Source organism: Prunus dulcis, chromosome 3, assembly GCF_902201215.1.
Source record: "Prunus dulcis chromosome 3, ALMONDv2, whole genome shotgun sequence".
Lineage (NCBI taxonomy): Eukaryota > Viridiplantae > Streptophyta > Magnoliopsida > Rosales > Rosaceae > Prunus > Prunus dulcis.
In genome coordinates, this window is record NC_047652.1 from 11,128,818 (window position 1) to 11,143,818 (window position 15,001).

Consider the following 15,001-nt stretch of genomic DNA (forward strand, 5'->3'; position numbering starts at 1 on the left):
TGTATGACATGGCTTTGCTTTAGTTGGTTTGGTTGTTCCAAGTTTTATGTACACAATCTCACAGTAACTGCCGAGTCGTTTTTCATTTCATGTATTTGTCCGTGGTATTTTGTTCCCCAATATTCTGATTATGGTCAATATGTAAACATTACTGTGGAGCTTATTGCATGTTTTCTTTCTTTTGTGGCCATGACTTATGTTCTTGCTAACCCTTTTTCTTCAACTTCTCTAGTTTATGTCATCTGAAGTCTTTCCAGTCATTGAACACAAAATTTCTCGCCTAATACTATGGACTAGCAGAACAAGTCTTAGGAGGCCATACATAAATAGCCACAAGTTGTCATACATGTATATCAAAAGTGTGAAGTTGAAACCTACAGACGACAAGGGAATAAGGAAGCTCTGTCCCATACAGGTGATTGATGGAGTAAACATGTTTATGCCACCATACCAAATTGACTGCCCCTTGAATTGCACTTGACGCTACCACAATTGTAGGGGTGGACCTTGGCCAGGGTCTGCGAGAATGGATATTCAAAAGTACATAAAGGTTGAGAAGGTTCCTGGTGGCCAGTTGGAAGATTCTGTGGTTCGCAAAGGAGTAATGATTAACAAAGATGTTATTGCACCTGGAAAAATGAGAAGAAAGATTTTCAACCCACGCATCATTCTTCTTCATTGGCCTCTCGAATATAAGAAAGGCGAGAACCAAACAAATGCTGAGTTGCTTAAAGAAGAAGATTGGGGAGTCCTGCTACAATTGGAAGAAGAATACATCGACAGGCTATGTGTGCAAATATTGAAGTTTAAACCAGATGTGGTTATCACAGAAAAGGGGCTTAGTGACTTGGCATGCCATTATTTTAGCAAGGCCTGCGTCAGTGCAATCAGGTGGTTGCGGAAAACAGATAATAACCGAATTGCCAAGGCTTGTGGGGCTGTAATTGTTAACAGACCAGATGAATTGCAACAGTCTGATGTTGGTACAGTCGCTGGGATAGTTGAGGTTAAGAAAATTGGTGATGAGTTTTTTGCATTCATTGTTGATTGCAAAGAGCCTAAAGCATGTACTGTACTCTTGAGAGGTCCTAGTAAGGATATGTGAAATGAAGTGGAAAGGAATTTGCAGGTATAATGGTTTTACTTCTTTGTCCCCATTCCGTAGAATAAATATATTATGCAGAAATGTCTTATTTACTCCCTTATATCTGGTCATAGGATGCCATGTCTGTAGCAAGAAACATCCTCAAGAATCCGAAACTTGGGCCTGCTGGTGGTGCTACACAGTTAACTGTATCTGCTACATTGAAGCAAAAGAGTTCATCTGTGGAAGGTATACAAAAGGTAAAAGCTCCTTTCCTCATCCAAAAGTTTGGTATTTCTTGTGTAAAACTCGTCCAAGAATAACTCCTTGTGGAAGTAGAAATCTAAATTCTGTGAATAAACTGGCTGTCACTTCAATTCACATGCTCGTTGACATACTTTAGATTAAGAATTAGTTGTGGTTTCACTTTACATGCATTTTATTGGAGTTTTATGGCTACACGTGTTTTTATGGTAAAACAGTGGCCGTATGAAGCTGCTGCTATAGCTTTTGAGGCTATCCCACGTACTTTGGCTCAGAATTGCGGGGTGAATGTGATTAGAACAATGACGGCGCTGCAGGGAAAGGTTTGAATCTTTTTTGTATGGCTTTGTTCAGTTTTGTTATGATTTGTCATTTCTATATACGTTCTGATGCATCATTATTATTTTGGTCAGAATATGATGCATCATTTAGATCCTAACCACAATTTTTTTTTCCATAGCATGCAAATGGTGAAAAATCATGGATTGGCATTGATGGTAACACTGGTGTGATAACTGATGTGAAAGAGAAAAAGATAGGTGGATATCTTTTTGGCTTACTATTGTTGCTCTCTTTTATTTCCTTCACTATCTCAATATTCAAATTTGTTGGGTGATTTATATTTGCTGAAAGCTCTGAAATAGGACTTTTAATGTAGTATTGTTCTCAAATGTATCCATTATATGTCCCTTTATTGATATGGCATAAGCGTCAATATTCTGGTTGATATTGTCGATTTGCTTCAGTAGTAGTTCTAGTTTAGAGCTTGTCCCTATATATTTCGACAGCACTCATGTGAGGGGAAGTGCTGTTGTCGTGGTTATTACTAAAGTGAACGCCATTGCTAATATTTGAGCATCCATGGAGTCTTTAATCTGAAATTTCTTTTGTTCGTAAAGCTGCTAATTTATAGCAATTATGATGTCAGATATGGGATGCCTACAACGTGAAGGCCCAGACTTTTAAAACTGGAAACAGAAGCTGCTTGCCTACTTCTCAGAATCGATGACATTGTGAGTGGGATCAAGAAGAAGCAGCCTCCTCGTGCCAAAGCTCCTTCGAAGCCTCAAGTTGAGACAGAAGGCGATGCAGATAATGAGCAAACAATTCCGGAGTGATTATCGAGAGCACTTGGTTTTCTCAGTTTGAATGAAGTTTTGCTTTAAATAATAAAAAAAGGAGCATTATAAGTTTGATGAGGATATTTTGTAGGTTTGTAATGTCACCTTAACTTGGTAGTGTGTGTTTTGTCCCTCTTCTTTCTTTCTCAATCCACGAGGGGTGGGAAAGAAGAGAAGTCTTCTTATTGGAGAATGCTAATGTTAGTTTGACATGTCATCTGTGCAGCGAACACAATTTATTTGTTCAACTTCGTGGATTGGCACAGTGGAGCTTATTTCTACCATTCTTCTGAATGATTGTTACAAGTCCAAACTTAGTTATTGACACAAATATGTAATTTTCTAAAAGTAAGAAAACAAAAAGTTTTTCATGGCCAAGCATCAATTTTAATAAGCCAGTGTGGCACCTAAAACACACAACGTACGGCACTGTACACAAACTTGTGGAGGAAAGGATTCATATTGAGCATCTATTTTATCCACTTAGGGAGAGTAAGAATTGATCTTGTCACTCCCATATTCAGCCAATACGCCACGTATTGATTCAAAGCAGAGCTTAAAAATGAAACGAAAGCAGATAAAAAACCCTAGACCCGGCCAGCTGATGCAACTGAAATTGGCAAATAGCAAAGATGACATGAAGTTTGGGACTTCACAAGCGAGGTTGAACGAGGATGAAGCTGTGAGGGTTGCATACAAGCATGGGACGCCTCTTGAAGGCGGCAAAAGTGGTGATTCTGAGCCTGTGGACTTATTTTCCAGTCCTCATCATATTCCAAAGTAGGGCAATATTCCCACAATACGAAGGCAATACGAAGGCAATACGAAGGCAATAGGAAGGCAATATGAACACAATAACTATACAATACGAAGGCAATAGTAGGGCAATAGGCCACAATAAGGACGCAATACGAAGGCAATACTATAGCAATATAAGTACAATATAAAGGCAATATTCGGGCAATATACTTACAATACATACACATTACAGTATTAAGGGAATACAAACACAATACAAATGCAATATTAAGTCAATGTACATACAATACATACACATTACAGACAACATTTCACACATGCGAAAGAAATCGCCTCCCAAACTGAACAATACTATCTATCCCGCGAAGGGAAAATGAAGGCAACAAAAGATCCATGTACTCAGGTGAGATGAACTGAAGCAGCATTCACCGTTACTAGAGGTCCATCAAAAGATCCATGTCTTTGTCCTTTCTTCTCGCTGCATGCACGAGGCTATGATGAGCCATTCCATCAGAACCCATATTCAGTACCTGCCAGACACCAGCTACATCAATTTCACTCCAATTGTTGTCTGGTGAGATGACCGAAGCATAATCTCGGAACATTTTGAAGCCGTTGTTGAAACATTCAACCATTTCATGGTTATATTCTTCAGATTGTGTGAATGTTTCGAGGGCATTTTTCTTTTTGTCTTCCAATTTCAACTTCAAGGACTCTAACTCTTTGCTCCGACTTTTTGCTTTAAGAGCTTGCTTCACCTCTCCAGCGTATGCTTTGTTCAACTTGTTGGCCAAGTTTCCCATAACTTGGCCATGAATATCTCACTTACTCTCCCACCAATCCGTTGCCTTTGACATATATTGGAGGTGGTGCTTGACGGCAGAGATTTTGTCAAGCGGATCATGAGTCTCAGCCTAACTTCCAGATGAAGTGGGATCATGATTGGGAGTCCGAGGTGGAGATGGGAATGGCACATGCCAGGGCTGGTCCCCCGGGTAACTGACATGCTCGTTAGGAGGGCGTACATCGGACATGTTGAAGTATTACTGGGGACAATTCACAGCTGTTGCCTGCAACAAAACAAATAGAGGTACATTCAGTCTCCAGTTGTAAACGACTATATGGTTAGGTTGAGTGGAGAATATTGCCTTTCAGTAAGACTAATTACCTTTCCCGTTAAGAAGGTGCCTCTGTTGCAGTTCTATATAGGAAGGTTAAGTTATATGTACGAACTTATATGAGGTAAATTGGGTTTTGTGTTGGTGCATTAAATTGATGGGATTCAAAACTACACCATTAACTCCTTGGCTGTAAGTTACAGCAGTACAACATGACATTAACAACAATAAAATTGGATTCCAAACGACAAAAAACCAAACCTTAATGGGAAATAGGAAATTGTGGATTGGAACCAAAAATAGGACTATGTAAGCAAGCATTTATTGCGATTTTCAGAACACAAAATTGGAAAATAGGAAAATAGCAAAACACGAAAATTGGAAATTTGGAAAAGTGACAACTTAAAACTTGGATATGGGAAATAAGGAAACTTGGAAAATTGGAAATTGAAGAAAAGAAAAATTGGAAAAACGGAAATACGAAAAAATGGAAAGTTGGAAAGTTGGAAAATTGGAAAATTGGAAAATTGGAAAATTGGAAAATTGGAAAATTGGAAAATTGGAAAATTGGAAAATTGGAAAATTGGAAAATTGGAAAATTAGAAAATTGGAAAAAGGAAATAAGGAAAAATTGGAAACAGGAAAGTAGGCAATAGGATCAAATGATAGTTGGAAAATTGGAAAATTGGAAAAAGGAAAAAAGGACACGTGGAAAATCGGAAATTTGGGAATTGTAACTTGGAAAAGAAAGCAACTTGGAAAATTGGAAATTTCGAAATTGGCCAAAAGGAAACTTGGAAAATAGGAAAATAGGAAAATAGGAAATAGGAAATAGGAAGTAAAGAAACTCTGAAAACATGAAAATTCGAAAATTCGAAAATTCGAAAATTCAGAAAAAAGGACACTTGGAAAGTAGGCAAATAAGCAAATTGGGAAATTGAAAATTGGAAAATTGGAAAATTGGAATATTGGAGAACTGGATAAATGAAAAATAGGAAATAAGGCAACTTGGAAAATAGCAAAAGTGGAAATTGAACAAAAGGACAGTTACTAAAATGATAAATTTGAAATAGGAAAAAAAAGGAAACTTAGAAAATAGTCGAATTGGAAATAAAAACATTGGATAATTGGACAAAAACTTAAATTTTGAAAAATGGAAATAGGAAACAGGGACACATGGAAAATCAGAAAACTGGAAACAAATTGAAATTGTGGAAATGGGAAATAAGACAATTACCATATTGGACAATTTTAATTACTGTCTGAATTAGGCAAAGTAGGCAACTTTTTTTAAGTACATAATGGGGGGAAAATGGGAACATTGAAAAATTGGAAAACTGGAAATAGAACAAAAGGAAACTTGGGAAATTGCACAATACGAAAATAGGGAATAGGAAAAAAATAATGAAAAATTGAAAAATTGGAAAATTGGAAAATTGGATGACACATGGAAAATAGGAAAATATGAAAAATGGCAAAATGGAAACGAATTGAGATTGGTGAAATGAGAAATAAGACAATAACCATTATTGGTCAATTCGAATGAGTTGGTGAATTAGGCAAATAGGCAACTCCCTTATTTCAATGACATAATGGGAAAATGACCAAGTTGGGAACGTCCAACATACAAATATATTACAAAAAGGCATAAAGTCAACCTGGGTAATAACTCCCGCCCATACTATCCCACCCAATACTATCCCGCCTAACACTCCCGCCAATCCCTCCTGCCAATTACTCCCCCTAATCCCTCCCGCCAATAACTCTCTCACTTACTGGTTTGGTCATTAAAATCTGCAGGTATATTAATCAACCCAGCTGTTTGAAATGAAAACTTCCATCACATTAACTGCTGCTTACAGCCATTACCTTCCCCACAGATTTAACTCACATCGCATTTAGTCCCCTGTTGTTCCAATTAAGTTGTACACCAGCCAACAATAAATATCAAAGACCATGGACCATAACCTCACACCAAACCCAACGATTTCAATTACTGAAGGAGGGGAGACTGAAACAGAAACCAAGTCACCGAATTCACTCCCTGCAGACTTGGTCCATGGCATACAGCAATGTCGAGGCAATACCATGTTTTGGAAAAATCTTCATGCAGACATAGTTTCAAAAATTGTGGAGGGCCAAGCTAGATGGGGTTTCATTAAAAACCGCACAATTCGCTGTCGTTATCATGCGCGCATGCATCTCCTACATATAAAGAGAATGAAAGAAAAAATTGAACTTGCCCCTGCCACTGCCATTATGGTATTCAAGGAATCAGAAGCAATGGCCAAGTTGAAGCAAGAACAAGTGGAAAGGGGATTCGAACTATTTCGTCAATTTGCAATAATTGTGGATCCGGCAGGAAACTGGGCCAAGATCACTGTGGCCGGGGTCATGAATTTCATGGTTCGCGGTCACCGCACTTGAAGAGTATGCAACTTCGAATTTGTCAACAGCAGGGAAATGGAACTATGAGGTCGCGTATTTTTGGATTATGTAACGATAGGGTGGCCTGTGGTTGTATTATGTAAGTTTGGAAATAGGAATTTATGGAATGATGAAGCCTCATTTTGTAGGGAAATGGAACTATGAGGTGGCGTACTTTTGTATTATGTAACTATGGGGTGGCCTGTTGTTGTATTATGTAAGTTTGGAAATAGGATTTTATGGAATGATGAAGCCTCATTTTCTATTTCTGCGTATACAGTTTATCGGTCTCCAGTTCTGTGGCGATATAGCAGCAATATATATGCAATAAACATGCGGATAGCGGCAATATTATGTCAATATCAGTACAATAGAGTAGTGATAGAGTCACAATATGATCCTATTAGAGGACGTACTGCATCAGAATATGGTTTAAATTATATGGTCCAAAAATATACTAATAAATAAACAAAAAAGTAATTACAACCTGGAAAAAGGATGAATTAAACATTCCTTAAAAGACAGATGGCCTACAGTACAGACCTTCAAAATGAACTATATATATATATAATGCATGCCTTGTAGCACCATCACATCCCCCCCTAAATGACACAAACATGACACCCCAAAACCTCATGCTCCTTCCTCTTTCAACCCCTAAATTATCCATTGGATGCCCAATACTAGATCACTTCTTGGGGGGTGGGATACCCTGCAACTCCATAACAGAATTAGTAGGGGAGAGTGGTTCTGGGAAGACGCAGCTTTGTCTCCAACTTACGGTGCGAGCTCAGCTCCCACCCTCACATGGCGGACTAGGGGGCTCCTCCATCTACATATTCACAGAATTCAGCTTCCCATTTCGTCGATTGCAACAACTAGGCAACCTTTATCATGCATCATACCCCAACTTAATAAGGTTGGAGCCATTGGAAGACATATATGTTCATGGTGTTCATGATGCTCAAGAACTCATCCATGTCCTTGGAGACATAGAAGCATTTATTGCCATTGATCACACCCACCTACCTGTGAAACTCATTGTCATTGATTCCATTGCTGCATTGTTCCGATCACAGTATCAGACAACACCGGCAGATTTGAAACGGCGCTCTGAAATGTTCTTCAACATATCTGGGACATTGAAGGGTTTAGCAAATAAGTTTGGGTTGGCGGTGGTTGTCACCAACCAAGTGGTGGATTTTATTGGGCCACATCATGGAGTGAATGGGGTGAGGTTGGGAAACTTGGAGTCCCTGGACACATCAGGTAGACGGGTGAGTCCAGCTTTGGGACTGGCTTGGGCACATTGCATAAATTCAAGAGTGTTCTTGGCAAGACATGAGCAATCTATTGAGGTTGACATTCGTAATGCTCCTTCAACAAGTATATGTAGTCAAACACATAGGACATTTCACCTTTTATTTGCCCCACATCTGGCCTATGCATCGGCCGAATTTGTGATAAAAAAAGAAGGTATAGTCGGAGTATCACAGGAACTGTGTAATATAGGAATTCTAAGAACTTTAATGTTTTGGATCCATTTGGAATTACATTCCAGTCCCTTTAATTTCGCACTCAAATTATAATAGCAATCTGGAAGCAATACCGGTACAATAAAAGGTCAATGTAATAGCAATCTGTCGGCAATACAGCGTGCTGTAGCAATGCAACCCAAATAATGCAAAATTTAAAAGAATTCCCATTCATCATAACACGAAACCTACCACAAATAAAAGTAGAGTTTACATGACCTACTAAACATTCCAGTCCCTTTAATTTCGCACTCAAATTATAATAGTAATCTGAAAGCAATACCGGTACAATAAAAGGTCAATATAATAGCAATCTGTCAGCAATACAGCATGCTGTAGCAATGCAACCCAAATAATGCAAATTTAAAAGAATTCCCATTCACCATAACACGAAACCCACCACAAATAAAAGTAGAGTTTACATGACCTACTAAAGCAACACAAATCATATTGTCTAAGCTACATTGCGCAATGGAATATTGCTTTTACAGGTGCTTTTATTGTGGCCTGCGGAACCGCACCTTGAGCACTTTCTTCTAATGCTGCCCTCTCCTTGCGAGGGAATTCTTAACTTCTTTCATCTGCCTGGCATGACCCTTGCCATGGGAGGCAGCACAACTCGACTTCGAACATCTTCAGGAGTATCCCACATTCCGTGAGGTTGTACCGGGTAGATGCTATCCGAATAAGCATCCATCCAGGTTTTCCGAGTGTAATACCGAGAAGCCTTTGCATATACACTTACTTTCAAGAAGCGACAAACTGCAACTACATGCTTGCAAGGTAGCTGCTCAAGCTGAAACTTTCTACAACTACAACTGTTGTTCGTCAAATCTACGAGGCCGTCCATATTACCGTCCAAAACATTATATTGTGCATTATTAACTTTAACCACATTCATCCTTGCAGCATCCTCCAACCTGTTCCTCAACTTCTTCTCTCCAAAATTGGGGCACAATGTTGTTGTGCAATTCAAAGCCACGACGTTCGGTGAACCATTTCACAAGGAGATTAACAATTTCCCCTATCAAATGAACCACTGGCAGCATTCTTGCAAACCTAAGGACTGAGTTGATTGACTCCGCAATATTTGTTGTCATTACATTGTAGCGGCATCCATCCATGTGAGCTCTAGACCACTTATGTAACCCTGCCTCTTCAAGATATTGAGCAACATGTTCCTTTCGCTTGATCTTGCGAAAATGACAATCAAATTCAGCAATGGAATAAGATTTCGCAGCCTTCTCAAAGTGCATAAGTATGTGATCACGCTTTTTCAACTTGAAAGTTCGTTTCATGTTCCCCTTCATATGATAAAAGCATATGCCATGTTGTGCAGTTGGAAAAATTTTGTTCCACACATTCTCTATGCTAACATTGCGATCAGAAATAATAACAAGATTGGGACACTCACCAATGGCTTCATGAAGTTTAGTGAAAAACCAATGCCATGATGCATCCGTCTCCAAATCCCCGATCCCAAAAGCAAGAGGATATATATTTCGATTACCATCGAATGCATTTGCTACAAACATAACACCCTTGTACTTGGATTTTAAATGAGTGGCATCCACGGCTATAACTGGGCGCATGGAAGAACGGACCCCTCTAATACATGCGCCAACCGCCATAAATAAATACACAAAGTGATTGTTCTCATCAGTTTGGATGTGTGTTTTTGTGCCGGGATTCATACGCTCCAATTCATAGCAATAAGCTGGAAGGATATAATATGCCTCCTCTGCTGATCCTCTAATGGACAATAGAGCTAACTCCCTTGCTTTCCAAGCTTTTGAATAATGGATGGTGCAACCAAAGTTGTGTTTCACATCTCTCATAATGTCACTTGGTGTGTATATTGTCCGACAATCCTTCAACTTCCTTTTAAGTGAACTGGCTACAAGGGCTGTGGTTGCTTGACGATGCTTGTCACTTACAAACCTCAAATCACATTCATGGACAGTTGTACACCTCACAATCATGAAGCTGTATTCTCCAATTCTCGATGCTCGGACCCGCCATGGGCATGGACGTTGACAACAAACCACAAGCAACCTCTTAGTGCAAGAGAATTGCACCTTAAATTCAAAGTGGCCTCTTAATGCCGTCACCCGTAACTCCGTCAACAATGTTTTCTTACTAGAGAAAATTTGCCCAACTGTAATTTTCGGATTCCAATCGCTTCGTGAAAACCCGCTGTCCAAATATGCTTCTTCATCTTTTACACCGACTGCATTATACCGATTTTTTTTCACCCATTTGACTCCAATAATGTTGACGAGTGGGTTCAGATTCTCCTCCTAAACGCATTTTTGGCAACTGGGCAGCTGTGTTCAAGCACCCCAAATTAGGAGGGGCAGAGTACACTGACCCTTCATTTCTTTCAGTACCATTATCACCACCATGCATCTCCTCCACCTCGCTAAAATCAATCATATCCATAAAATCTGTCCCTACTTCACCTCCCAAATCAGTGACATTTGTATTATTCCAAGTTACTTCATTGCTTTCAACAATGGCAACTGAAGAATGACCCATCCGACTACTATCTGGCGTGATATGCATACTATGAACTACATCATTTGTCAGTCCTTTATCTTCTATACTCACGAGTAAGGGAGCTAGTTTTGAAGGTGTTACCTCGGAATTGTACTTCATAAAAAAAATTGACATCATCATCGTCCTCAATCTTTATGTGCTTCCACTCATTCGAGGCCACCAAAACTGAGAATTTTAAGCAAATCTTGTCTTCCCTGATGTTTGTATTACCAATCTGATGCACACGGTCCAACAGTTCAGCAAATTTGATGGTCCGTGGAACTATTAAGCCTTTTGAGTCACCCCCTTCGTATTTGCACATCTTCTTTGAGGTGACCCATTTTCCATTGTAGCACACGAGAATAACAATTGTCTCCATTTCTGACCATGACAAAACAACATTTCATTAACACAATAATATAACCACAATAAACATACAATACAATAGCAATATAACCACAATATAATGAAATATAGGAGCAATATAGAGGCACTATAATAGCAATATAACAGCAATACGACTGTAAAATAAGAGGAACACAACCACAGTACACTAGTAACACATCAGAATCACACTATACAGATCTACTACATCAAATGGAAAATCCCAAGTTTCAAGATTCACATATCCAGACCAATCTAAATGGAATTGGTACAAACCCAGATGAATGAGCATGAATATTCAACAAAACCTAACCCAAAGACATTAAAGCCAAAACGAATTTAACACAAACCCAAACAATCAAACTATAACTCATTTCACATAATCCCACTGATATTAACAAAATAACCATCAACACTACCTTTTCGGGGTCGGCAATCCACTAGAGCTTCAAGGTTGCAAGCAGCTATTTAGAAGACATAGCTAAAGGGAAGGGTTCGCGATTCCAAACAGAGACCAACAGATCGAATAGGGGAGAAAGAGATAACGAAGCTACAGAGAGCAACAGATCGAGTAGGGGAGAAAGAGATAACGAAGCTACAGAGATAAACGGCTGCGCTATGACAAAGAGAGCAAAGAGAGAGAGAGAGAGTTGTGCTAGAGAGAGAGAGAGAGAGAGAGAGAGAGAGAGAGAGCCAAGATAGAGAGAGCCAAGAGAGACCCACAGAGCTGTGATAGACAGCTACCAAAGAGAAAGCGAGTTGTGCCACAGAGAGAGAGAGCTGTGTGAGCTAAGAGAGAACAAATTTCTGAACTTGTGAAAAATCAGCAATAAGTGGACAATAATTTTATATTTATAGGTGATAGTTGTACAAAAATTGGGAAGGGATGGTATTTTTAATTAAAATTATGAAATGGGTGTCATTTAGGGCTATTTCCCTTTATTCTTTATACATCAAATAAGAAAACTTGATTTTATGGGATTTTAGTATGAAGTATATATTGACTTAATGAGCCATCATTTTTAGCATAAATCGTATTTTGCACTAAAACCGAATTTTCATATTTTGATTTGGTGGGAATTTGATTTTATAGTATTTTTATTTGAATCCAAATAGGGGGTACTTCCTTATTTACATTGTAAACTTAATTAAATGGAGTAATATAAAAATAAATAAAAGTAAAAGGATAAAGACAGGAAATAAGGTGATCTGTGCACCAGTTGAGGAAAGGGGCAATCTGAAGCACCTACAATGATTTTTCTGGCAAGACGAGGTGCAGCACCTCCTTGCACCTTAATAGGTCCGCCCCTGCTTGTGTTCGAGAGTGAGGCTTGTGCTCAATAGCTTACGGGTTAGAAGAGCATGCTTTTTGGTTAGGTTTTAATTTTGAGGGCATTTGGGTCAATTTAAGTGAGTTTTGGCTATATTTGAAAGTATTTTTTTAAAAATTGACATTTATGAATTTGTAGGTTAAATTTTGGCTATTTTTGGTAAAAACTCGTCTGAAATATTGGCCTGAAAATTAGTGAAAAAATCATTGTACCAAGTTGACTATGGTTTTGGATCAGCGGCTAAATGTTCGGCTTTAAAAAAAGGATTAATTACAGTTTAGTACCATGTGGTTACACTCTTAAGACATATTAGTCCTTATCTTCTCGATTTTTACGATTAAATACCCTGGTCTTTTAAATTTGTTACAATGTGGTTCCGCCATTAGGATTTCGGTCAAATCTCTGCATCAGTTGCCTACGTGGCATTATAGGGCCCACATCTTCAACTTTTTTTAATTTTAAATTCATTAAAATATTATTTTTTTTGGAAAAAATTGAAGGAAAAAAAAATCATGCACAATAAAAAAAAAAAAAAATCATTGTACAGAAGACATCTTCTTGATTAATTATTCCTCCTGAATGAGAAGGTCATAGAACTCATCAAAAGAAAGCGAGGCGCGGAGGCGAAGGGATGTTGTGAACTCCTTATAGTCGTGACCTAGACCATCGAGAGTATACTCGATAAGCTCTTCATCTGTCATTTGAGATCCAGCCGCAACAAGAGAATCATAGAGGGATTTGGCAAGCATGAAGTACTTAGCAACCGTGTTTTCTGATTTCTTCAGGGTCTTTATTCGATCTCGCAGGGTACGAACATAAGTCTTAGAGAGAGGAGAGAGTCTCTTGTTAAGGAGAGACCATGCTTCGGATGCTGTCGTACAAGGAATAAGGAGAGTTTTGATTTGTGGGGATGATGTGGCCTTGATCCAACTCAACACAAGCTTGTCTTTGGAGGCGCGATTGATGGAGCCATCTGCTAGTTTCTTGTCAGGTCGTGCATCGCTTTTCACAACTTCCTTGAGGTCATGAATCTCTAGGATATCCTGAAATTGAGACTTCCAACACAAATAGTTATTAAGATCCATGTGTGTGGAGAAAATATGAGAAATATTGAATGAGGTAGAGAGTGATCATGTTTGGTTGGTCATGGTTGTGGATGAATTGTTTTGTGACATTAGGGAGTCTACAAAAGAGGAAATAGAAGAAGATTGAGTGGGAGTCAGAGAATCTAGGATCGAGTGGCTTTAGCCTAGATGGGCTCTGATACCATATAGTAAAATTAGAGCAGTGAAGAAGAAATAGAACAGAGCAGATATTTGGGGAATAGCTCAATGACTATTGATTTCTATTCATGCATGCTTAACACAATTACAGTTTGACTATTGATACAACACATATGGTAATATTAGTCCTAGAAGGTAACAACATAACAAAGATTACAAGAGATTGATATAATTCCTGAAATCACGTATGATCAGTAGAGTGATATGAGGATGAGGAATTCAAGGCTCTGACATCGTGGTGATTGGATGTAATATTAGCATGATTGGATGCATCATTAGTGTTGTTCTCTTCAACATGATGGCACTAAGCATCCAATGTGCAGTGTCGGTTGCAAACTTAGGGCAGCGACTGAAGGCAAAGAACCAAAAAGTACACGAACTGACAACCCAACTAGGGAATCAAAGGAGTACGCTTCGGGAGTGTCACCAGGTGATTAGGGTGCATAAGGAGGAGTTAAATGCTAAGCGTGAGTGAGCTGCTAGGGAGGCCCAAAAGCTTAAGCATGCGCTTAAGGAGTATGATACGGTAATCAAAGCTGTTTACACCATAATCAACCAAGCATATCCAGCATCAAAACGACTAGCACTAAGGCAGACACGCCTTCTCCCCTGCTGAAATACCCCAAAGGGACACAAAGACAAATCCCTAGAAAGTGACTGACGTCATCACCTTTGGACATGCCGAAGGAAGACACTCTTCTGAAGTTAAAGCCACCTGCTGAAGCTCCAAACTGCCGAATCTAATCTCCAGAGACACATGTCATCACCACATAAACTTGCACAAAGTCCCACATCAAAACTTTGTGCAAAACTCTCATTTTCACTTCCCTATAAATAGGGAACAGTGTCCAAGTAAAAAGGGTAACTATTTTCTCACATTTGCTGTTACTCTGCCAAAGTTACCACATATAGTTGACTTAAGCATCGGAGCGCCTTCGGCAGGCATCACACCGGTGGCTGAAGCTTGACAGCTGCTTCTTCCTTCTTATCTTCTGCAGGTTCTTCCAACTCCAAAGGTCCTCACCTTCTTCCCTGCTGAAGATCCTACCCTTCTCTAAGTTGACCCTCCCAAAAAGAGCATCAACAAAAGTATTGAAGGATGAGAGGAAAGCTGACCGTATTTCACATGCTGCAACAAATCGTCGGCTGTAGAAGGA

The 15,001-nt window shown here is 39.1% G+C and overlaps 2 protein-coding genes and 1 pseudogene across 2 annotated transcripts; 2 read left to right on the top strand and 1 right to left on the bottom strand.

The window, feature by feature from the left end:
* Positions 1–2,686, top strand: part of LOC117621742 — a 3,888-nt pseudogene extending 1,202 nt beyond the window's left edge.
* A 4,704-nt stretch (positions 2,687–7,390) lies between these two features.
* Positions 7,391–8,834, top strand: LOC117621743 (DNA repair protein XRCC3 homolog). Its single transcript, XM_034352296.1, has 2 exons — positions 7,391–8,276; positions 8,800–8,834. Exons 1-2 carry the CDS (start codon positions 7,391–7,393, stop codon positions 8,832–8,834), a joined length of 921 nt encoding a protein of 306 aa, XP_034208187.1.
* Positions 8,835–13,127: 4,293 nt separating this feature from the next.
* LOC117621744 lies at positions 13,128–13,646 on the bottom strand. Its single transcript, XM_034352297.1, has one exon. It carries the CDS (start codon positions 13,644–13,646, stop codon positions 13,128–13,130), a length of 519 nt encoding a protein of 172 aa, XP_034208188.1.
* Positions 13,647–15,001: the final 1,355 nt, after the last annotated feature.